General features: G+C 39.1%; 3 protein-coding genes across 4 annotated transcripts in view; 1 reads left to right on the top strand and 2 right to left on the bottom strand.

Moving 5' to 3' along the window:
- The window catches only part of LOC105932854 (solute carrier family 22 member 23), a 49,445-nt gene that overhangs the window by 16,564 nt on the left and 8,851 nt on the right, over positions 1 to 24,030 (top strand). The window contains exons 4-10 of one of the 2 annotated variants that reach the window (XR_004930415.1): positions 1,463 to 1,649; positions 5,197 to 5,324; positions 5,733 to 5,835; positions 6,009 to 6,235; positions 7,657 to 7,689; positions 7,783 to 7,906; positions 10,456 to 11,345. Coding sequence is in view for 1 of the 2 variants with exons in the window: in XM_036134249.1 (XP_035990142.1) it covers positions 1,463 to 1,649; positions 5,197 to 5,324; positions 5,733 to 5,835; positions 6,009 to 6,235; positions 7,657 to 7,689; positions 7,783 to 7,906; positions 10,456 to 10,876 (1,223 nt within the window). In the remaining variant the exon portion in view is untranslated. Of the gene's footprint in view, positions 1 to 1,462; positions 1,650 to 5,196; positions 5,325 to 5,732; positions 5,836 to 6,008; positions 6,236 to 7,656; positions 7,690 to 7,782; positions 7,907 to 10,455; positions 11,422 to 24,030 lie in introns of those variants that run through there. The other variant, XM_036134249.1, reaches the window with a different exon arrangement.
- On the bottom strand, positions 12,439 to 15,368 carry psmg4 (proteasome (prosome, macropain) assembly chaperone 4). Its single transcript, XM_036134251.1, has 3 exons — positions 15,100 to 15,368; positions 14,866 to 14,941; positions 12,439 to 13,433 (listed from the first exon to the last, which is right to left on the bottom strand). The coding sequence occupies exons 1-3, from the start codon at positions 15,274 to 15,276 to the stop codon at positions 13,312 to 13,314; spliced, it is 375 nt and encodes a 124-aa protein (XP_035990144.1). The 5' UTR covers positions 15,277 to 15,368; the 3' UTR covers positions 12,439 to 13,311.
- On the bottom strand, positions 16,091 to 20,397 carry LOC105932889 (valacyclovir hydrolase). The gene is made up of 7 exons (XM_012872200.3): positions 20,184 to 20,397; positions 18,813 to 18,916; positions 18,564 to 18,730; positions 16,897 to 17,050; positions 16,667 to 16,798; positions 16,388 to 16,511; positions 16,091 to 16,302 (listed from the first exon to the last, which is right to left on the bottom strand). The coding sequence occupies exons 1-7, from the start codon at positions 20,252 to 20,254 to the stop codon at positions 16,212 to 16,214; spliced, it is 843 nt and encodes a 280-aa protein (XP_012727654.2). The 5' UTR covers positions 20,255 to 20,397; the 3' UTR covers positions 16,091 to 16,211.

Consider the following 24,030-nt stretch of genomic DNA (forward strand, 5'->3'; position numbering starts at 1 on the left):
TTGTGGGAAGATAATTACCCCAATGCTAAATCATGAATTAACTGGGAATCTTCAAATTGTTTAGTTCAATGTTACCCGCTTGGATTACTTTCATACCTGTAAACTCAAGAAATACACAGTAAACTGATCTAAAATTAAGAACAGAGGAAACACAAAGTCAATTTCTTTGCTATTTGTGTTTCTGCTCAGATTATTTTTTGTCTGATATCATAATTTATTGATTATCTGAAACATGTGTGATCCAGAGATAAACAAGTTATTTACCTTTTAGATATGAAAAAGAATAACGAACCGATAAAGCAGCAAATGATCAAAATCTGCTTATTGTCAGTTGATCGGTTTTTTGCTGTTAATCAGCATCTCAGTGTTCAGAAAATACTCAAATTATTATGTCCGTTAAACGCATCAAAATGTAAATTTCTGACATTTTGGGTTCATAAAAGCATCAATAAACAGCCTCAACGTTGAAAACCTAAATTCTTTAGTGACTACATGTAAAAGAAAAGAAGACCAAAATTAGACTCAATCTGTTGCTTTAAAAAAATCGATGCCAATGAATTTTTTGAACAATCTGTTTTCATATTGGGTGGTCATCAGGTTTTAGAGATAAAGCAGCCATTTAAGGAGGTATTGAAACTCTTTTCCTTTGAATTTTCAAAGGTTCAACCACTTTTTGGGATAGTTCACCAATAACAGACAACAATAAAAGGTAAAGTCAAGCTTAAATTGCCCCCAAGGTTGAACTTTGACACTAGGTAATTAGATTTTGATAAGGATTACTTTAGCCAGAGCCAGTCTGTAAATACTGACATTTCCCAGGCTGATGAAAGGAATGTCATTCAATCTTTCTTTTTCTTAATCCTTTCTTAATATGCTTTTCACTTTTTGTAGTTATTTGTTACTCTTGGTTTTGTAATTTATCTAATAAATGGGAATACTTTCCTTTAGCTTTCTAAGGGGAAAACTAATTTGCTTTCTGCACTTCCGAGTCCTTACATTATCCCCTGCCTTACCTCCTTCCCATTTTTATCATTTTCTTTCAATAATAACCAAAAACAATACAGGTTACTGTCAGCCCCTCCCTCCTCTCTCCTCACACAAGCACAATGGTCACCTTCAGAAAGGACGTCACCATATGGACCGGACCATCTGGACTCTAAGATGTTAACGGGGATTATGACAGGCAACTTAAGCTCATTCAGGGAGAAATGGGAATATCGGAGAACTATGTTCAAAGTCCGGTGTTAACCTTTGTAAATGTCTAATAATTTAGAGGTTTCACGTAATACCAGCTTCACCGCTAAACAAACTCTCCTCCTCCTCTTTCAGACCACTAAAGCTTCTGCTTTCAGTCGCATCCCGTTCCTACTCTCCTCTCCGGCTGCGACGACATAAAGAGTCTAGAAATTCAGAGCTAAAATCTCTTTCTTCTCACTCTGCCTCTTTTTTTATTTTTATTTAGGGATCGAGCTGTGCTTGCCAGGCTGGCGCTTCTCCATGACCATGGTGGCCAGTTTTCTGAAGGTGGGCGGGCAGCTACTGATGCCAGGGGTGGCCACTCTGTGCCGCCATTGGCCGAACGGGGATGACTGGCAGGTGCTGCAGATCGTCATCATCAGCCCTTTTGTTCTGATGCTGCCATATGTCTGGTGAGTCCCACCCTCTGAAGACATCCATCCAGGGTTTCTCACACTGAGCCAGGCAACGACTTGTACTGTACACACACACACACACACACACACACACACACAAGCAGCACAGTACGAAGCAGGCAACGCAGGAAACAAAGCTCTCTTTCTCCTGCTGTTTTCTTCTTCATTCTTTTTCTCTTGCTCTTACAGCACATTCTGTTCTCTTCTTCTGTCTTTCTGACGGCACAACTGCAAAAACGCCGGAGAACACGTCTAAGCATTTGGAGTTTGTGATAATAGTTCCTCCGTTTCTGGTCAAAGCACTGGAAAGCCAGACCAGACCAGAGAAAGCAAAGACATGTGCCTCAGTCGCAAATAGTGAGCCATGATTTTTGACAGTGATGCATTTCTGTTTTTGTTTAGCTGCAGAAAACAAAAGAATTCCCCATAGATCTTGACAGTATTCTGGCCAAAGGAGATAAACAAGCCCTCTTTGGAGCTCCATTCATCAACTGTACTTTAAAGTAAAAACACAAATCAAACTTGAAACAGTTTAGAGAAAGTTGGACAATATTACAGCATTTGCTTTGTACCCGGAAGTCAGATTTTCTTTTTCGCGTTCCCAGTTGGAAAAACAACAAAGATGTTGCCGCTTTGGGTTCAAGAACTCTTTCGATGCAACTAGAAGTTTCTGCGCAGAGTGGAGGCTTGCTTGCCTTTCTTTTTTTTTTTCTTGTCTGATGAAGAGAGGTGCTGTGGGCTTCTCCCCTCCCCTGCAGTGGTTTGCATTTCCTTGTTTTATCCCTAGAATCAACTGTATCTAAAATTATTCTGAGTGATAAAATAAGGAGCTTCATATATGTTCGATTTTTAGCCAGTAGACGCATTAGTACGCTTCAGAATGACTTGCTTTCTAGTCGCTCATGATCTATTTTCAGTCAGTAACTCCTTAACAGGGGGAGAAAAAAAAGCACACAAGTACTTCAAAATGTGTGGCTCGATCAGGAATAGTTTGACATGTTATTTTTTTAGCAGCACATTTTACAAGCTATCGAAAGAGAGAATTTCCTCATATACTAAACTTGTATTTTGGTGAAGAAGTGAGAAGATACAGCCTAATTGGTAGCGCAGTCATAGCAGGGAACAGAGTGAGCAATGAAGGAATTGCACAGCTTCAGTTTAGGCTTTGAGATTTTACCACAAAACGTTTCAAACCCAGGGAAATCTGAAGAAATCGGTTCACTTGATGGAATCTACCCCCATCAAAACGTTGGCATTTCTGTTTATTTTTAGACAGTGTGTATATTTTGTGTCAAATCACCTTAAAGGGCAGAATGCAGACACCAAAACTCCTCACAATACCCACAAACTGGAAGTAAAGGAGCTCTTGATTTTGCACTCGTCTCTTACACGAAACAATGATGACACATAAGATTTTACACGTGTGTTCCCATCGTAAGGTTCAGCCGCTACCCTTTCAAGAACTAAAATTATTGCGACTGGCCCGCTTGTCTGTTTGCTTGTCTGATTAAAAGAGTGGTACTGTGGGCCCCCTCTCCCCCTGCTTCCTGTGAAAGGCTCGGATCCCCATGGTAACCTGTCTGGTTATTACATTCTCCAGCAGGTTTCGCTTTTCACTCTTATTTCGGATCAAGTCATTTCCAAATTCTTAAACCTTTCAAAATTTCCTCTGAGTCATTCATATCCCTGTTTTTATCTCACATGTTGTGTTGAGGTTCCTTCCTCATGTCTGTTGCCATTTTCCCACAGCTCCTCTTCCCACAGCTTTAGACATATCGTCCAAATGTGCGGTTCAATTATCAGCCATACCTAAACGTTTGAACACCAATAAAAATCTGAACTGATCCTGGATTGGCAGAGTAACATTTTAAGGCATTTTATGCTTCTTACAGAACTGAGACTTTAATCCCCACAAGGGATTGACGTGTTAGAAAATGGATGGATGAATTAAAACTAGTGTTGCGCCGATACCGATACCAGTATCGGATGGGGCCCAGATCCAGCACTAAAATGGTGGTATCGGTATCGGCAAGTACCAACAAATAGGGCACCGATACTATTTTGATGTTTGTATGTCACTTGAACGCAGCCTTTTCTCTTCCGACTACTATTACACATGTTATATAAGTTCATGAAAGTTGCACTATTCTGGCCTTTGAGAGCCAAAAGTTTATTCAACTATTGTCACCCATTCCAGGTAGGCAATAAAAAGTTATACTAAGAACTGCATACTAAGTAGTATGCAGTTCTTCATATATACACACACACATCAGTTTCAAACAGATGGTATCGGTATGGTATCGGTATCGGCCGATACTGCACAGCCAGGTATCGGGTATCGGTATCGGGGCCAAAAAATGGCATTGCCGCAACACTAATTAAAACATTTCACTCAAATTTCCTCCCGGCTTTCTGCAGCTGTTAGAAGACAGATGGTATTGGAGCCAAATGTGTATTTTGGGTTTTGGTCACCAGATGGGGCTGTCGGCTTCTGTATATAAACCAAGAGGTGACGGGTAATTGACAGGTGTTGAACCCGGAAGGGCATACAAGTTTTTGACCGCTGTGGCGGAGTCATTGTGAACCAACGTTGCTGTCATGGAATAAATGGAGACCTTCATAATGGTTCATCTGCCTAAAACGGTTTCTTTTTGGACAAGAAGAAGAACGCTGGAATTCATTTGACAAGCGAACAACAGGTACAACGTTAGCCGCTCAACGCGTCATAACTAAGCAGCAACGGATCAACACTAAATTAGCGCAGTGTTAAACTGGCTACTATAGATGGTTTTCAGTCAAACCAACTAAAGTGGGAGTTGATTTTACTGATTGCAAAGCAACTTTTACAATTTTCTTGCAAAACTGGAACTGAAGGCATCCTTGTACTTCACAGTTAAATAAAACACAGAAGGAAACACAAGAATTTACACGTGCTGTCAACATAAGGCTCTACCGCTCAGGGTTCAAAAACTTGTGTCGATACAATTCAGGTTTTTATAGGGCCTTTTTGGTTGGGGCTTGCTTACCTTTTTCTTTGCCTGTCACCCTGCACACAGACTGTTTTGACTTTAACCTTCAGGTCAGCGCCACAGAGCGTTATTTAGAAAAACCAGCCACCGTAAAGGCTGTCAATCTGATAAACACTTACCAGTCAGAGAACCCAGAAAACCATTCTTACTCACACAAATCCAACTACAGGCATGAATATTTACAAGACAAATATTCCTATTTTCCTTTTTCGTATATTTGTACTAAAAAAATTGTCTTCACTAAGTGCAAAGTGAAACCAAAGTTGTTGTGTCAGGCAGCTTGCCAATTAAAGCTGATTCTGTGTGCCCTTCCTCCTGCTCCATAGAAAAGCTGTTGATCACCATAATAATCTATGTGGTTCCTAAATTGCTCAGCAGCTTCTGCATTCTTTTATTGTCCCAGAGTGAAATAAATTCCCAGAAAGAACTAAAAGAAAAAGGTGAATGAATATTTGATGTTCAGGCAGTAGTTTCAAACCTTTCAAAGTGTCCTCCTCATCCTCTCAAATCTGCAGGATTTTTCCCGAATCGCTGCGCTGGTTGCTGGCCACCCAGCACTACAAGCGGTCCAAAGCCATGATGCTGCGCATCGCCAGGAAGAACCAGGTTGACATGGCAACAGAGCCCAGTGGAGTTCTCGCAGGTGAGGACGAGTTTAGCAGATGAAAGCTCTCAAACCCATTTGGCTGCTAAATATACTTTCCGTTGCCTCACTCAGATCTTTATTTCCATCACTAACAAACATATATTTGCTTCCAGGTAGTCAAGATAAGTAAAGTTGCACAGCCAGTAACGATTGTTCTTTACAATTTAATAAACAAAGTTTAGGGATTTTATCCAATCAGTGTCATGAAAGTAGTTTTTTATCTGGAATAGACACGTATTCCTCTCTTGTATGAGTTTTTATGTTTTTACTCAGTGACCAAGAAGATAGAAAGGTAATCTATCCAGAGAGCGGGGGGCACTTTAGCTTCTCTGGGCTAAAAGGTCCCCTCATTCCCACTGAAGGAAAAAATAGGTCTCAGGGTGTGCGTTTCATGTTTTCTACCAGAACTGGAGCAGGAGCTACACAAGAAACCCCAGAGGAGCTGCATTATCAAGATGATGAGCACCAGGAACCTGTGGAAAAACATAGTTGTGCTATGTGTGAACTCGTAAGTGTGTTGCCTTTGAACACTTTTTTTTTTCGCTAATCAAAGCCAACATCCATCGTGTTGAGGGTCAATGAATTAACTCATCCACAGACAGACTCAAAGAACCTGGGTGTAGATCTTTTTCAGACGGATGTACGTCTCCTGTTTCACGGCTGAACTTTGCATCTGTGCAGTCTGACAGGTTATGGGATCCACCACTGCTTCGCCCGCAGTATGATGGACCCGGAGGCCCAGCCCACGGCTTTGTGCCACGCCGACTACTACACCATGGCGGGCATTGCCGTGGCCACATGCCTGGCTCTTTGCCCTGCAGTGGGGCTGATGGGTCGGCGCGGGGGACTGCTCACCTTCATGATTATAACAGCTCTAGCATCACTACTGCAGCTGGGTCTGCTCAACTGTAAGTAAACACTTCCCCTCCCAGGCATGGCACTTAGAAGTTGCTTTGGAAACTGCAGTGTTCATTGATTTTATTGGCAGATAAAAGGCAGAGCCAATTCAAATGCGAGAAAAATCTATTCTAATCAATCAACTGGTCTTTAGGGCATATTCCCTATCGCAAAAAAAGATATTGTCTAGATATAAATCCGGGTTGAGCATGCTACAGAATATGAGTATTCGGTTTTACAGCATATTGTTGATTTTTACCAACTTAAATTTCAAATTCTCCTTGATGCTCAGTGTGAGCTTGGAGTGGACTTTTTAACAATAACAGCACCAAGTGTTTGCACTTCAGATATGGACTTAAAGATGCAATTAGCCTGTGTTAAATCTGGGCTCAGATTTAAGTCGCATTGGCTATTTAAAGCAGAAATTCCCATTAAAATTTGAATAGTTACAGCTATATTGTTGTTTTTAGATGTTTTAGCCAGCCCTTTTTAGTATCACAGATACGGTAAATTCGGCCAATAATCTGGCAGAATTTACAGGTTACTCTCCGGGTTGTGTAAATAACCTTGCTACAACTACAGCCTACTTTAGAGAACTTACTAGTTACCTTATGTGCAAGTTATATGCTGGAATATACGGGTTACTCTGCTGGTACTTACAGGTTACTTTGCTGTTACTTACAGGTTAACATTTTCAGAACTTACAAGCAACTCTGCTGGAAGTTACAAGTTAGTTTCCTTGAATGGACATTGCAGGTTACTTTCTGAGAATGTACAGACACCTTTCAAGTATAGTTACAAAGTGATTTGTAAATTCAACAAAGTACCAGGTGACAGGTCACCCAATAATGCAGCCTGGTCTCTAAAAGTATAGTTTCCAAAAACTATGTTGAGGTTTTTGGGAAAATAACATCTTGGAGTTGTGAAAATAATGAGCTCTCTTTTGTAGATACCAGAGGATGTGTTTATGATTAAAGTGCATTAGCTCAGTGGTGCTAGCAAATATATTTCAGGTCTTTACTCTCTAATAAAACCATTTATATTATAGTATCGTCACCTTTTAAGAATAAACAAAAGGCTAAATGATTATTTAAGATACGCTACTTAGCCAGGCACGCTAACATTAGCTTGTTTTCACTGATACTTCATTAATTAACTTCTTTTTTGTTTTGAACAGACAATTTTGGGCTGAAAGTTGATAATTCAGCACACCTTCCAGGTGGTTCCTAAATTGTTAAAACTTCAGATTGCAGTTCTGTCTGCATTTCTGACCTACATGTGGAGTACATAGTCATTATTTAATGGTTATGCTCAGAGGTCTCCTAAAGGCTTTTTTTATTTTGCTTGTTCTGAGTCAGCACTGTTCTACCTTTTGTGCTTACTAAAGAATTGTTCTCCTTTCCATTCTTCAATGCTCACTAATGGAATCCAGTAATTGGAAAGTACAGCCTCCGCCATGACACAGGTACAGCTGCCGTAGCAGTAATTTGGAACTTGAAATGCTTTATTCGTTGGGTCTTTGCTAACATCGTCTTGCTTGTTTTTTTTTTTGGGACAGTTCTGCGAGACACTCTGAACAGAAAATTCTCGGTGGCCTTCTCTATCATTGGCATGTTCTCCTCTCACGCCGTCAGCACACTTAGCATTTTCTTTTGTGCTGAAATCACGCCAACTGTCATCAGGTGAGTCCGAACACAGCCGTTAGAAAAAAATTACATTGTTATTGGTGTTAAATGCAGAAAAATCCAAGATGTTTTTTTTTTTTTTTTCAAATCCATTTGTTCCCTCGAAGAACATACACAACAAAGACACGTTTGCATCTCTGTACCATCGGTTCCAGCTAAAAAGGAAAAGAAAGCTTTCCATTTTCTCTGCTCCTTCTCGGATTGCCCTCCAATCTGAGCTGAGACTGTCAAAGCTGTTTTTTCTGTTTTATCGTAAGAAACTGACAACAGAAATTCTTTGTACAGTGCCTGTGTTTCAAATCTTAAATTATTAAATTTTTATGCTGTCACCTGTAGTTATAACTCTTGCAAATGAAATTGTCAAATGGTCCACGTTTTATGTTTTAAGTGTTTGTTTTTGTCCACAACTACACACCTGCCTTGTTTTGGCCAGGTCATTGTGAAAACGGTCTTCTCAATGGGTTTTTATCTGGTAAAATAAAGGTTAAATAAAAATAATAATAGATTGTATCAGACTGATCGCAGCTCTGTTGTGAATGGTAACAGCTCCCTCTTGTGGTCAAGTTTTGACTGACAGACCTAATCTGATGACTTCAAGAGGGTTTTATTTAGGAAACACCAAAAATAATCAAAAATACTGACTTCGGTTTACAGTTTTATTTTGAAGATAAAAATGAACAAAATATGACACTTTAAAACGTTTGTAACCCTAAATCAACGAACAAGTCTCAGGAAATTGTCACAATGAATAAGAGGGTTTTTTTAATCCATTAATAATTATGCTACATAAACAAAAAGAGAAAAAAATATATATATTTTTTGTTCTTCCTTCTCAAGCCAGTCAGCTTTAGATTTGAACTGTAAAACCTTATCTAGGATGTCAGAGCATAGCTCTTTTCTCAGGGTCATATTTTGCAGAGAGCCATAAGGTGTTGAAGTACTCTCAAGGCATGGACCATGATATTAAAAACTTAAGTATATTGAGTTCAGCATATTAACCTTGAATATAAATGCCAGTTTAATGGCTTTGTGGTCTTTATTTAAAGATTTTAAGGGACTTACGTATTTTGACCATAAAAAGAAATAACAAAACATATATACATTACATATACATATACAGTATTCATCTTCAAATAAAATGGCAAGCGATTGTCCTCATAGTGTTTACTTAGTCTGTTTTGAGCCTGAAAAGAATTTGGCACCGTGTGCTATCGGTAAACATAAACGTTGTTGCACCATCTGCCGGCATGACCGCCAAACCATCAGAAAGCAAGGTGGCGACAACTGATGCAGCTAAATGTCTGCAGATTTAAAATTAGAATTATAGGAAAGGGTACACAGCTATTATTTATATCAATGTTAATGTTAGTGAGTTTTTAGGAGTAGATGCTGACTGTTGAATGTAATAATGCTCATGTGAAGGATGAACAGACTGCATTATATTTATAAATAACATTGGGATGAGTAACAGGGCTGTGTTGGATAGAGTGAGACACTCAGCCGAGGCTGGAAATATTGGACACATATTTAAAATGTCAGGGTGGCGTGCAAAAACTGGACTTCATTGCATCATTACTATGATTTAAAATAGCCCTCTGTTGATGATTAAATTAATTTTATAATTACCATAGAGATATCAACAAAATTATTCAGATTGTGTTTTTAAAAACTTATTTCAATATAGATATTTGACATGCAGGTGTGTCATCAAGACCAGGGGCGAGAGAAAAAAATGCTATTTTAGGGGGTGCTCTCTATTTGGTAGTTTAAATGTTTTCCAGAAAGTATTTTTTTACGGCAGTTTTTCCATTTTGTCTCAGGGCAAGAAAGATTAATATACACAAGCACACATGTTAGCGTTCTGTGCAGCATTAATTATTTTAAATTTTACAGATCGCACAGGAAATGTCCGAATTTAGAACAGCCCAATAATGTTAATAATAATGATTATTATTATTATTATTATTATTACTAAATATATATATATATATATATATATATATATATATTTAGTATGTTTAGTATGTATATATATACACACATATCAGTATTCTTTGAAATAGATACCGTGTGGTGTGCAGCAACAGGTGGGGGAGGAGCGGAACTGCTCCTAGGAGCTGAACAAAACTGTGGTCCCTTCAGCCGATTCTCTGACAGACATGTTAGATCTTGATTCTTAAGGTTATTAAAAGACTTTTGAAATCTTTGGTATGTCTCGATATCCAGAAGCAGCCCATGCCTTGACCCCTCTTTTACCAGCACTCTAATTTGTAGAATTTGACTTGCAAAGGTAATTATTCCAGATAATATGAATACCGTTGTAATCCTATGCATTGTCCTCTCCAAGATGTAGAAAAAATGTCTTTCTAATTTTTTTAATATATTTTAATGTATTAATGCATCTGTTACAGTGCCAGAATGTCCCATTTAAATCTACAATGATCTATCTTCTTTTATCTGCTAGGTGAACACCCTTAAAAACTTTTTGTCAGCTGTGATGTCAGCATACGTGTAAGTAAACTGGACCTGATCTTTGCTTTGTGCAGGGGTGGAGGTCTGGGCCTCGTCCTGGCCAGCGCCGGCTTCGGGATGCTCACCGCCCCCATCATGGAGCTGCACAACCAAAAGGGCTACTTCCTGCATCACGTGATCTTCGCCTGCTGCACGCTGCTGTGCATCATCTGCCTGCTGCTGCTGCCGGAGCCGCGGGGTCAGCCGCTGCCGGAGAGCCTGGCCGACGGCGAGACCTTCACCCGCCAGACCCTGCTCCATCCCGGCGAGCAGCACCTCCTCCTCGTCAAGTACGAGAGGGACTACTCGCGCGTCCACGACACGCCGCTACATCTCACGGCCACGGGAGGCACCACGGCGGCGGTGGCCACCGCTCTGGCAGCGGTACCTGCCTCGTACTCTCTGGCCACTGGTGGCGAGGTGATTGGTAATTGCACCATAGCCAACGGGGTGTGAGCGGCGCAGCGATCGTCTTCTGCTGCGCGAATAACTGATGCAGTGATAACCAGATGTAAGATGAGATCAAATGTTTTTTTTTTTTGGGGGGGGGGGGGGGGGGGCAACTAAATGTTCAGACAAACCAGATGAACTGCTGTTAATCTGTAGTGAGGTTTGAGATGATGACAATGATAGCCAGTGTGCGTACCGTTAAGTGACAATGATTCATTCAGGAGTCGCCAAAAAATGTCGGACAGACCATGTTTGTCTGAAGTCAGACTGTTTTTTTTTTTCTTTCTTTCTTTTTTATCCTGTGCTGCTGAAAATAAACGGACGCGGGCGACTAGACCAACAGCAGATCAACTCTCTGGGTTTTGTGTTTGCAGTTTTGACTTGTTGAAACAGGATCAGTTTCTGTGGGCCCAAGTAGCTCCTAGGTGTGGAAAAACTAGTTGGGGCCCACGTCTGCTTTTTGTTGGACTTACAGGTCACGGATAACCTAAGTAAATAAGTAGATACGAAAGGCGGTTTTCGAATAATAATGTCATATATTAAGTGGGGGGAAAAAAAGCTGAACAAACCAACTTGGACCTATGTGAAAAGATACTCTGGTAGAGATCAGCATTCATGGCTCCATTCCCAGCAAGGCGTCCTAAGTACTGAAGCGGCACATTTATATTCCGCGTCAGCAGAATATTTTCTCAAGAGTCTTGTTGGATAATTAAGATGTATTTTTGGAAATCTGAGATTGGCTTTTTTTTTTCTTATTTTTTGGTCAGCAGTAGTTTTTGTCTTGGCACTCTTCCATGGGTCATCTCTTTTGCGCAGCCTCCTTATAAATGTTGCATGATGAACACAGAGGTCTGCAGTGCTTTTAGATGTTTTTCTGGGTTCTTTAACGGCCTCCTAGTTGAGCTGCCTATGTGCTCTCTGAGTAATTGTGGCCGACCATCCACTCCCGGGAAGGTTCAGTGATTTACCCTATTTGTGGATATTGCGGTTCCCTGGAGTCCCAAAGCCTTAGAAATGGCTTTATCGTCCTGTTGAGACCCACAGGTGTGGAGCTGATCATGAATTTCTTTAGGTCGAGCCATGACGTGCTGCTTTTTTTTTTTCTTCTTTTGATATATGATATTAGAAACGTGCATTTTACTCAGGTTATCTTTGTCTGATATTAAACTCGTTTGATGACGTTAAGATCTAAGTGTGACAAAACAGCAAAAACAACAAAAGACGAGTGCGGAGGGTGCAGAGACTTTTTTTTTTTTGCAGCACTGCAAGTCTTGCTCAATTAATTTGCACTAAATGTCAAAGACACAATCAAGTGTTTGTGAATTTTTAGCCAACCTGTTGGAGAACCAGGCTTAATCCACTACAATTTTTTTTTTGCATGAAAGGGCACAAATACTTGGTTTCTCCCACTTTTTAATTGTTTTCTCCGATTGAGGTCCTTTATATGCTTCGAGTTGTGGTCGGCGTAGACGCTGATCTTTAAATAAAGATTACTGCTGTCAGGGGGACGTATGATGGTTGTTGGATGTTACGAACAGCTGGAGACCACGGCAGACTTTTAAGTGAAGTTTTTTTTTTTTTTTTTTTTGAGACTTGAGACAAATCTGAGAGCTGAACGGACATCAGGGCGGTGTTCTGCTTTTTGTCTAAATGATGCATCTCAGCATTTCAATGGCTTTATCTCCGTGGCTCTGGCTTTTTCTTTTTATAGATTAAAGATGTAACTGAAGAAGTCCAGTATTTATTTTCTAATGATGCCAAGGGCAAACTTGTTATTACCTCCTTAAATAGCAAATATTTCCACTCCACTCGTCACCGTTTGTTCCCTGTACTTTAGCATCGTTATAATAATCCTGCCGTTTCTATGTGTAACATTAGACAGAAAGCACAACAAATGACTGTTTTTGAAGTAAACGTGTGAAGATTAGAGTACAGCGGCGTAGATCCAGGCTAGCTGTAACTGTGAACATTTATACTATGTGAATACACACTAGGATTTGTACATGTGCCATCCATTATTAATGTACGGGTCATGATCGCCACAGGTTTAGAAGCACATCGACTAGAGGAACCAGCCAACTAATCCAACCAATGATTCAAACCCCATTAGTGTTGTACTGCTTATTGGTTTGTATGTTTAACAGGTAAATCAACAAAAAATACACACAAAAAAAATTACACAGCCCCCAATGCTGTTTTCTAAGTGTTATTTTTTTAATAAGATGCATTTGTACAGAAAGCCATAGGCCTACGTGTTTTGATAATAAACCACTTAATTTATTATGTCAATAAAAGAACAGTGGATGTGACTGCTTGTGTGTGGCTTTTTCTTGTGTGCGCGCATGTTGGGAAGTTTTGGTTCCAGCAGAGTAAAAAAAAGAAAAAAGAAGCAGGCGCTGATGTGATGTTATGTACGTAAATGTCCAAAAGAGCGATGTGCTTCAGAAGTTCTCAGGGTGAAGCTCCAGCTCCTTTTTGATCCGGTTTTCCACCAACAAACTCAGGCTGGAATCCGTCATCGGAAGACTGTAACTCACAAATACTTGCTTTTTGGTCTTCTTTGCTGCGAAGAAAAGCAGAGAGACATTTAGTGCACTCGGTTCATGAGACAAACTCTATGGCTTATGTTGAAAAACTATATAATTTGCCCCAGGATATTAAACATTTGGAATTTAGAGTTTAAGACATTTAAAAAGCAGTGATTTAAGATTAGAGGTGTGTTAATCAAAAACATGTCCGAACATTTTTTAGAATACAACTTAACGCAAGCCGTCCTAAAATTGACTCACCAAGTGTTGAACCTTGTAAACAAAGAAAAAACTATACCTAGTAAGGAAGTTGGCAACTCATTAATTTGCAATGAATGGTATACAGTTGAAAAGACTTGAAAAGCTGAGTTTAATATGAGAGTTGCACAAAAAAAAAAAAGACTTTTAGCCAAACCAAAATGCCTTCTTCTAGAGATTCATATGGTCTCGATTGGTATATTTGTATGATTGAAGTTCAAAGAAACAAGGCACATTAACAAATTATTCACTCAACAAATAAGTCGGAGACTTCTTTTGGCGTCTTGCGGCCTGCTTTCACGGCGAACTCCATCAAACGGACAGACCTCACTACGCTAGCAGTTGTTTTGTGTGTTTCTTCCACGTTTTCCGTCTGAATAACCGATTTCCAACTATTTTGAGACTTTCAAAAGTATTGTAGAGGTATAAGCTGTTCCGATCTTCTTTTTGAATGACTCCAAACAGCTCTTTAAATCTCACTTAAACAGTCTGGAGAACAACAAATTAAATGTCTGAGGCTTAAGCAGGGAAAACCTCCTTTAAAATGTTCAGTAACAATGTTGTGATCATATGCATCTGATTGGATCCCTGTATGCAGCTTTAGCCATTTGAAGAGCAAACGGACATTGGGGTGTCCTGTTATAATATTCCCCAGAAGTTGCACTGATTTTGTTACATTTTATCTAAGCATTTAAAAAAAAGGCCTTTTCTTCACTTTATATTGTATTTTTATATCAATTTAATTTCTCAATATTGTTAAACTGGATATTCAATAACCATATATCAAAATGTGCTATAAAAACACGGTAACATACGCTCTTTGTTGTAAGACACCCTGTCATACAACAAAGATTATTTCACATCACTAGATTCTATCAGACAAGACCACTGGATCGTCTAAATAGTTTTTTTAGTGAAGCCAAAGTTTTAATGGGGTTTCTAAATGTAGTAAATTTGGGTGTAAAACTGCATCAACATCCATTTCAACATCACCTTCAGTTACGACAAACGTAAAACAGCAGTTTCAAATGCAGCCAAGCCTCTTTATGACAAATAAAATGTGTCATTTTAAAACACTGCTGAAAATAACTGCAATGCACAACCATCATCGTGTTGATGATGATCTCCTGTTAGTCTCGGATTTATTCCTGCGAACACAGGCATTCATGGCAAATAAGAAAAACACAAAGTCGTCCTGCAACTTCTTACCTAGCCTCTGTGCCAAAGAGTTTGCAGCAGTATTGGACGGATCCCCCATCACCAATGTAGATAATGGCATTAAATCCTGAAGACCACAGAGAAGCAGAAAAAATACCCAACATGAACTCCACGTTTTCCTCTAAAAACAGCTAAAAATCAACGTTGTTTCACAGGACTTAATCAACCTCAGAACAACCGATGACAAACGTAAACATGGCGGCGGAACAAACCGATTTTACTCACGTATTTGCTGCTCATGGAAACCGCCAGGTTGGACAGAACCGGAGCCGAACCGACCCACAGAAAGAAGCCGCCATCCAACTTCATCACGTGGAAGTGGACGACCTGCTCCAGGATCTTCTCGGAGAAATCATGCACCGTAATTCCCCCGAAGTCCGAACCGTTCACTACCTCGGTCATTTTGACGCACTTTGCAACGCGCTAAACATTTAGGACTAGCGAACGCTGGGTGAAAAGACAGGAGCTATTTTACTTCCTGGTTAGAGGGGGGGTGGCAGACCAGAGCAATCGATTTGAGATGAACGCTCAGTGGCTCTCTGCAGGGGGAACAAGTTGCATGTTGACACAAACTACAAAAAGATTAAAACGTTAAAATTACTTTAGATTTCTAAAATAAAAAAAAATATTAATTAAAAAAAATTAAAAAATCTATGGACCGCAAGTTCGTTGCAAAAAAACTATTGTTGCTTTTGAAAATAAATGTTTATCAAATGTGTTATATTGTAGAAAAATATTTTTTATATCAAAAACAGCAATAGAGCAACAACTGACAAGAAAATACTAGTCTATTATAAAACTGATAAAATAACTATTTTCGATCAGATTTGGCTCAAGCTAGATAACACACACATGGATCAAACCTGTTTTCTTGTATACAGTGTCATCATGACAATTTCCACAGTTACACTTTTTCTTTAGGGTCACACTAACAAATGTTTCAGATCACCAAAATAATTGTATTTTCAGACACAAAGTAGTTAGGTAAAACATCTACACCAACCTATGTGAAAGGATAATATCCCCACATAATAACAGCTGGTTATGCAACCCTAGGGTGATAGAGTTAGGATCACTGTATTTTTTTTATTTTCCACTTGAGCTTTCCTTCACATTGCAGGAGGTTATGAGATGTCTCCTCTTAAGGTGTTGAAGCTGTATGATTGGCCAAATCTAATTGAGTTTGCAGTCAAATGTATCAGTTTTGCAAGCTATGGAAATGAGATCTTTGCATTTTTTATTTGGAAAAAGAAATTGAAAATTTGCAAGAAAATTATACAAAATTAGTTCACACAAAGATTTGTGTTTGTTGGCTAGAAAACAGTTGGTGGGTTGCCTCATTCTTCCAGGAAGTCTTCAACTAGTTTGTTGAATTCCTCAGCATACCTCAGGTGAAGATTATGCTTTCCCTCTGGCATTAAATGCAACCTAGACAAAAGGGGGGACATTTTGTTTTAGCTCTTTCATGATAAATTTAATGCACTAAAGGTTATTTTTTAAAACATGGTCTCACCGTGACCCTTTTATGTTTTTGTGGAGGTAATGTGGGTGGAAGCTGGGGACCATCGGGTCTTTCTCTCCATGGATGATCAGGGTTGGACAGCTGATCAGCGGTAGAAGTTCAATGCAGATACTTCCTAAACATAAAAGGTAAAATAAATCTTTTCAGCTTGAAACACAAAACAAGGCATCAAAATATTTCTTATTTTGTTTTATGATAAAAAAATAGGGGAAAGGGGATCTTCCTTCAAGTTTAAGTTGTTAAGCATCTTTAGCAAAATGGAGTCCTCACCCTCTGGTCTGTTTACAAACTGAGCAATGCCATCCACCCAATTCTCCCATATTTTAGGAAATGCTTGCGCTCCGTACACTTCGTTCATGGGTTCCCGCATCCTTGCACTCCACTTGGAGACGTCACGAACCACTGAATGTTCCCAGAAATAGGAGATACACAATCAACAGGTAAGAGACAAATGTTGAATTTTACACCAGCAGCATTGCAGAAAGTGAAAACTGGAGTACTGTTGTAGAGCTTGAGGTCATCCTCAGAAACGAAGGCATTAGATCCCCAGACGACCATCTTATTTATCAGTTCCGGATTCCTTGCAGCAGCAATCAGAGCAGTGATTCCCCCGTCGCTCCAACCCAGCAGGGAGAACTTATTAAAGCCTAGAGTCTGCCAAAGAAAAAACAAATATCAGAAACAAAATAAGGAAACTGAAATAAGGCTACAATAATGTTCAAGAACAGCATACATTTGTGTAATACTCACTCATATAAGTGCTAATAAATAGTTTCATAAAATCAACTACTAACAGTTTATATCCAAGTCGGCTGTGTTGGATTTGGTGTTCAGGATAGAAGATAAATTTCTCTATTTAAATCAGAATTACAACTTTGAGAGACATTCCAGTTGGATTTTGAAAACTTATAACTGAGAAATCTCAAATTGAAATGGAAACAATCAAGACCAGGGCCAACTTTACGAAAGCCCCATTCCCACCGACCCCACTGGATTTGGCCCGACCTGCTGGATTATAATTGCTGCGGTTTGTGTTACGACTGGGCTAGAAATGCCTGGAGGAGAGAAACGCCTTCTTTTGTAACATACATACAAAACAAAATACAAATAATGTTTATATAATTGTATACGCAAGATTGTCTTTGATATTTTTTAAGGTTAAAATAATCCATGGGATAAATATCTGGATCAGCTTAAACTAATAGAATAAGGCACAGGTTCTGTCTGCCTTCACCGGTATTGTGTGTGTGCGACTACAAGCGAGCGAGCGAGAGAGTGAGAGAGAGAGTTCAAATTTAGCGATTGTGAACACATTTTTAAACCAAACACTCTTCAGAGACAAAACTTAAAAGCTTTCAGTGTGTGTAAAATGAGAGAAATTCTCAGTAAATTTGTGGATCTGAGACAGCGCGTCTGCATATAGAAAGCAGACGTGTCCTTTTTTTGACCCACTCCGTTCATGGTAGTCCTTAATATTAAGCTCATCACTCTTCAGTTTTTCTGGACTTCCTCTGAGAAAAAACATCTCATTTCTCCTCATCCTTAGCCAATCCCCGAAAAGCAGTGTGTTCACATCAAAACTCCACATGACCACTGGGTTTGACTCTGCTACTAAGCAGAGCCGGAGAAACTCGGACTGGCCCTGAAAAAAAAAACTGTTTGTGAAATAGTCTCAAGCACACGGAGCGGAGTAGAGCACAACAAATCGAGGTGGTGGAAATGGGGCTAAAGAGTCTTGTTCAGCGAAAAACTAATACCTAACAAATCATCAGTAAATTATCCTTTCTAAATTTAATACTGGATTTACTTCAACATAAATCTTTTTAAGAACACATGTTTTTACTTTTCAATAATCCCTCTTTAGTATTTTCTTTAAAACAGAGTTTTCATTTTCTACTGTGGATTAAAATGATATTTTTACATAATCTCAAATATTAAAATGGCCACTTACAACAATATAACTGTTTTCATAATCAACTAATCATTTTTCTTTGTAAATAAATGGAAATGTTAGTTGTGAATTATTTATGTCAGTACTGTCGAGACCTAAGTTTTTATGTCACCAAAACTTGATGAAATATGCCCTTCCTCTGGATGTACTAAGTGCTATATTTATTGACAACAGTCAGAGGAAGCTTCCTTATGATTAAATGCAGTAATGGTTCACCTTCATCAGAGCCACTCCATCCTTGGCATCTCTCTCAAAGAAGTCAGAAGGGAAGTCTCGATCCGGGGGACGGGACTGGCCGTATCCGCGAGGATCCCAGCCGACCACAGTGAAGCGTTCTTTGTTCAGAGACTTCAGCTGAGGACCGAAATCTGTCTTTGTGCTCCCTATGGAAATAAAGTCAGATGTGTTTTACACAAGGTCTTGAAGCATGTGAAGAGAATGGTAGCTCTGTAGTGCTGTGTTTACCTAAAGCACCAGGAAGCAACAGAACAGCATGTTTCCCTCTTCCTGTTTGCTCGTAGTACAGATCAACACCGTTAACACGCTGCTTGCCAGAGGACATCGAAGAGCTGCAAATAAACAAAGGTGCAAACAAGAGAGGAGATGCCTAAAAAAGGGATGGGATCTGAAGGATACATGATCCCAACATGGTTGACTGACTTGTATTTTTTAGAGCAGAGAAAAATAAAAATAATAAAAGAATCTAACTGAGCTCAGAAGTAGGTGTTGTGACTTGTTTAAATGATAAAAAAAAACATTTTTGCAAGGTAAGATTCTCAAGTTCTTGAATGAGATATTACATTTTTTTAAGCAATTTTAAATGTAATACAGTGCCATGTAAACATTTTTACAACTGCCCCTTTAAAAAAAAAAAAAGCTTCCAAGTAGTCCGACTTAAGTGGTTTAAATAAAAAATATCTCCAGACTTTCTAAAAGGTCTTTCAAACAGATCTTTTTTTTTTTTTTTTTTTTTTTTTTTTTATATTACCCTGCGATAGACTGGCGACCTGTCCAGGGTGTACTCCGCCTCTTGCCCATTGACAGTTGGAGATGGACACCAGCACCCCTCCCGACCCCACAAGGGATAGACGTGGTAGATAATGGATGGATGGATTAAAACATTTCACTCAAATTTCCTCCAGGCTTTCTGCAGCAAAGCAACTTGGGTGGATGGATGGATTTATTGTTATAAACCTCAGTCCAGTACCAACTAATTTTAAGAAAATGATTTGGTACTGGAAAATTATTTTTTTCTAACCCATCTATCCCTAGTGGGAAATATTTTAATCTTTCCTCAATAACGCTTCACAATTAAAATCATAAAACAAATAAAAAAAACTGACCATGATTGTGTGGTTTTACAAAACCTGGATTGTGTGGTTTTACAAAAAATCCCCTTGAAGCTACCTGGCAGGTAGCTTCAAGGGGATAAAGCTGCCCTGTCCACAATCCAAAATGAATTAAAAGCATTGTTGAGTAACATTTACCATGAAACCCAAATATAATATCGCACATAACAAAAATAAAGATAACGCGATTAAAAGTACACACGTGAATCCCCAATTAATTCTTGGTAAATTAAACTCAAAGAGTTTGGGGTGTTTTCCAGGTCACTCATCATTCTTGGTGCCTGAAACATTGACTGAATAAATGGCGCCATCTGGTGGACGTAAATAAATCAATAATTGCGTGGAAAAACAAAGCTGCACCGAGCACGAAAGCGCAAGTTACGAGTCCTGTCCAGATGGACACCCCGTGTATTTCTGTGCCATCTTGAAGAACCGTGTACCTAAAACCTGCTCGTATCCTACATGTGAACGCAAAGCAAACAGTTACCAGAGACGCAGTGGGACTTCCACGGCCGTCCTGCATTTAAACAAGCCTCTTCCACACAAAAGCAAAGCCATCCGGCCAGTCAGCGGTGCGGCCACACGGTCAGCTGCTGCACGTCGGATTAAAGCGGCTTTAGATCGTTCAGAGTCCACCAGTCACGGCCTGCAGGCAGGTTGGTGTTTTTTAAGGAGGTCCAGGATCAGGAAGCAGCGAGTGAGGTTGTTGGGAAACGTTGGGGAAATTTAAAGCGAAAGTACGAGAACAGACGCAAATGTTAAATTTACTTTATTACTACTCCAACCTAGAAAAAAATAAGCATTGTTTTCGGTGATTTGCCTGAAAACTTTTGTATTTTAAGTTTGGATTTATTTTACGCAACTGATTATTAATTCAATCTCTCACGTCAATCTTTGATTTCTTGTTAGGATACAATTTATTTTGTTTGGGGATTAAAGCAAGTTCTGTTCAGTTTACTTTAATTCACGGTATAATAATGATTTAAAACGAACATTTCAAAGAGCTTTCCGGGTATAGGCTACGGTTAAACCCGACATTATTATCACCCTTAGCAGATTCAAGTTTAAGGTAATATGTTTTGACCAATATGGCTTCTGACTGGGTACTAACCACTGAGCTATATAATACACTAGAGTGCTAATCACCGTCTGTTTGAACGAGTCGCTTTGAAGCCACCAGCCGCCATATTGGTACTCCCTATTTCCCCCCAGTAACTAGGGAATATGTGCGCTACAGCATCGAATAACGAGGATTTTCTCATGTTCAGGGGGGCTTAAGACTTTTAAAATGTCAAATGCCATATACTTTTATGTTATGTTCTAAAACTATCAAGTACTGAGAAAGTCATTTGCTGAAATATTTTGCATTTTATTAATTTAAATATATATGTTTAACATTTATAAATATATAAATAACAATATACAAAAACACATATTTCTATATGTGTATACATATATATATACATATATACATATACACATACTTATATATACATATATATATATATATATATATATATATATATATATATATATATATATATATATATATATATATATATATATATATATATATATATTTAATTTGAATAACATGTAAAATATTTCAGCACCTAATTTCCTAGTAGTTGATAGTGTTAGTACATCCACTGGCTGTAGAATTACCTATGAAACGTTTTCACTCAGCCAGAAAACTGCTTGTTATTGCAAGCAAATCCTATGGGATTCTGTGAGAATAGCAAGATGGCGGCCAGTGACTTCAGTTTTTCGGCAAAATCAGCACTCCAGTGTATTATATAGCTCAGTGGTACTAACACTCATCCAGCGATGGTCACAATTTAAATCTGACAGAATCTGAGAGACCTGTAGATTAGGGTGATGGCAAAGAGAGCTTCCGACCTCAAAGACTTGGAGGTGTTTGCTCAGAATTGATCGTTGTACCAGTGCAACGATGCGAGCAGCTGGTCAGTAATTATGAGAAGCATTTGATCGACACACTACCAGGATCTTCCACTGATATCTAAAAAGGAGGTAAGTAAATCTCCACATGCCATTTTATGTCAAAATTGTGAATGAAAACAGGAATATTTGCCTGTTTTCTTACCTTTTACCTATTTTATACATACATATCTGTAATTCATATACTTTGTAATTGTTGTATGTGATGGATTGCCACAGTTAGTCCGAATTGGTGAAGAGAAATTAGAAGAATGTTTTTTTTCTTTTTTTTTAATAAGTAAAAAAAAAATGGCATGAGAATATGTATCCACCCCCTTTTGTATGAACCTAAAAGGTTCGGGTGCAACCATCCATGCATTAAAAATCCAGACAGCAATGAAAGGCACCACCCAACAATGCTAAACTTCTCTGATACTAAAGAGAGGTCAGTTTGTAGGCCAGCTAATGAACCTTACATATGAAATATATTAAGAAACGGTGAAAATACAGTTTTTGACAAGCAAGCCTAATGAATCTTAAGTATGTTAGATTTCCTTCAACTTATTCCCTAACCCTGAGAAATGAAGTCAAAATGTTCCCACATAGGTGAAATCCTCCTTCCCAGCTGTCTCTATCCTTTAGCCCTGTGGTCTTAGACTCTGGTCCTCGAGGGCCGAGGTCCGGCAACTTTTAGAGGTGTCTCTGCTTCAACACACCTGACTCCAATGTGAGCTCTTTAGCAGAGCTTGGCTGCATGCTAGGTGAGGTAGTTTAGCCCTTTGATTTAGGTATGTAGGGCAAGGGACACATCTAAAAGATGCAGGATGCTGACCCTCGAGGATTTGAGTTTGAGACCCCTGGGCTATCCTCACTCTCCTCAGTCTCCAGACTATCTTTCCTTCTCTCATCTAAAATTATCTCTCCAACACACACCCATATTTTGACTGAATACTGAGGGGCTTAAATACTCGTCAAAACCTGCAGGAAATATAAACTGCTCTTTTGACCACACTAGGTGCCACCAAGAAAACCAAATCTTCCCATAACCCCAAGAACTGCATTCAACAGTGAAACATGGTGGTGGCAGTATCATGCTGTGGGGATTTTTTGTGTCCCATCTTTTGATTGCTTCACAATAAATTAAACTATAGAACTTCAAAGTTTTTGCCATGTTCTGTAAACAAAATGATGCAAACTCTCATACAAGCAATTTAAGTTGAAGGTTGTGAGGCAGCACAAAATGAAAAATTGCGAAGGGGAGGTGAATACCTTTGCAAGGTCCTATAAACGTCCAATTTTCCCTTCACTTTTCAAAATATCCATCCATTCATCCATTTTCAAACACGCTTAACCCTGTTGGTTTTGCGAGGGGTGCTGGTGCCTATCTCCAGATGTTAATGGTCGAGAGGTGGGGTACAACCTGGACAGGTTGCCAGTCTATCGCAGGGCACTTTTAAAATATTTTATTTATATTTTCTCAGAATGGAACAACCAAAAACAGACATTTATGATTTTTTACAAATTCCAGGATGACTGACCGTTCCACTCATACAACCTATGTCTAACATACAGAACAACAAAACTATTAATAAAACAACAAACCAAAGAGTCAAAATAGACTGTCAGCAAGCTACAGCATTGATACCAGAGGCTGAAAATGTGCACGCCAGTGCGAAGTGCGTAATCAAGCACGAGACAGGGTCACAAGGGACAACAGGCAGTTCAGGAAACAATGTGGGTCAAGTAACAAAAAAGAAAATTAAAAACAAGTCCAAGAGGTCAGTATAGACATTTTAGTCCATTACTTTGTATTTACCTATTGAAAGGACCCCACAAATCAAAGAAATTATGACGATTGTCAGACAAAGCCTATTGAATCCCTTCAAGACAAATATGAGAGACCATATTTGAAGCAAGGAGGGGTAGAGGATTTCCATTCCCTCACAATAACCAAACATAGGAGCCTGCTGGAGGGGAAGAGTAAGAGAAAATTTAGAGCAGCCCAAAATGATTAAATGGTAATCAGCAGTCAGATGTCTTCCATAAACATTACTACACAATTGAAAAATCTTGCCCTTTCACTTCCTTTTAATAGGGAAAAATCCAAAAGAGCCAGACCCATTGTCAACGGCCATCTGTCTTGACCAACCAGAAGCTGGGAGGACAGGACAACAGCTACAATCTCCACAGAAAAATCCCTGGGCCAGGTGTACTTTCTATGGTCAAGAAAAACAAAGAGTACACGGAGTTAACAACAGAAAAGAGGAATACATGGATGGAAGAGGGAGTAAAGACAGCAGTTGAGCAAAGTGGTCAGCCTTAACCTGTAGCAGCATAACTACAAATATGGCTCAAGAGGACCTAAGCTAATCTAAAAAAATAACCTTATTAAAATT

The sequence above is a fragment of the Fundulus heteroclitus genome, unplaced genomic scaffold (genome assembly GCF_011125445.2).
Source record: "Fundulus heteroclitus isolate FHET01 unplaced genomic scaffold, MU-UCD_Fhet_4.1 scaffold_78, whole genome shotgun sequence".
NCBI classification, from domain to species: Eukaryota; Metazoa; Chordata; class Actinopteri; order Cyprinodontiformes; family Fundulidae; genus Fundulus; species Fundulus heteroclitus.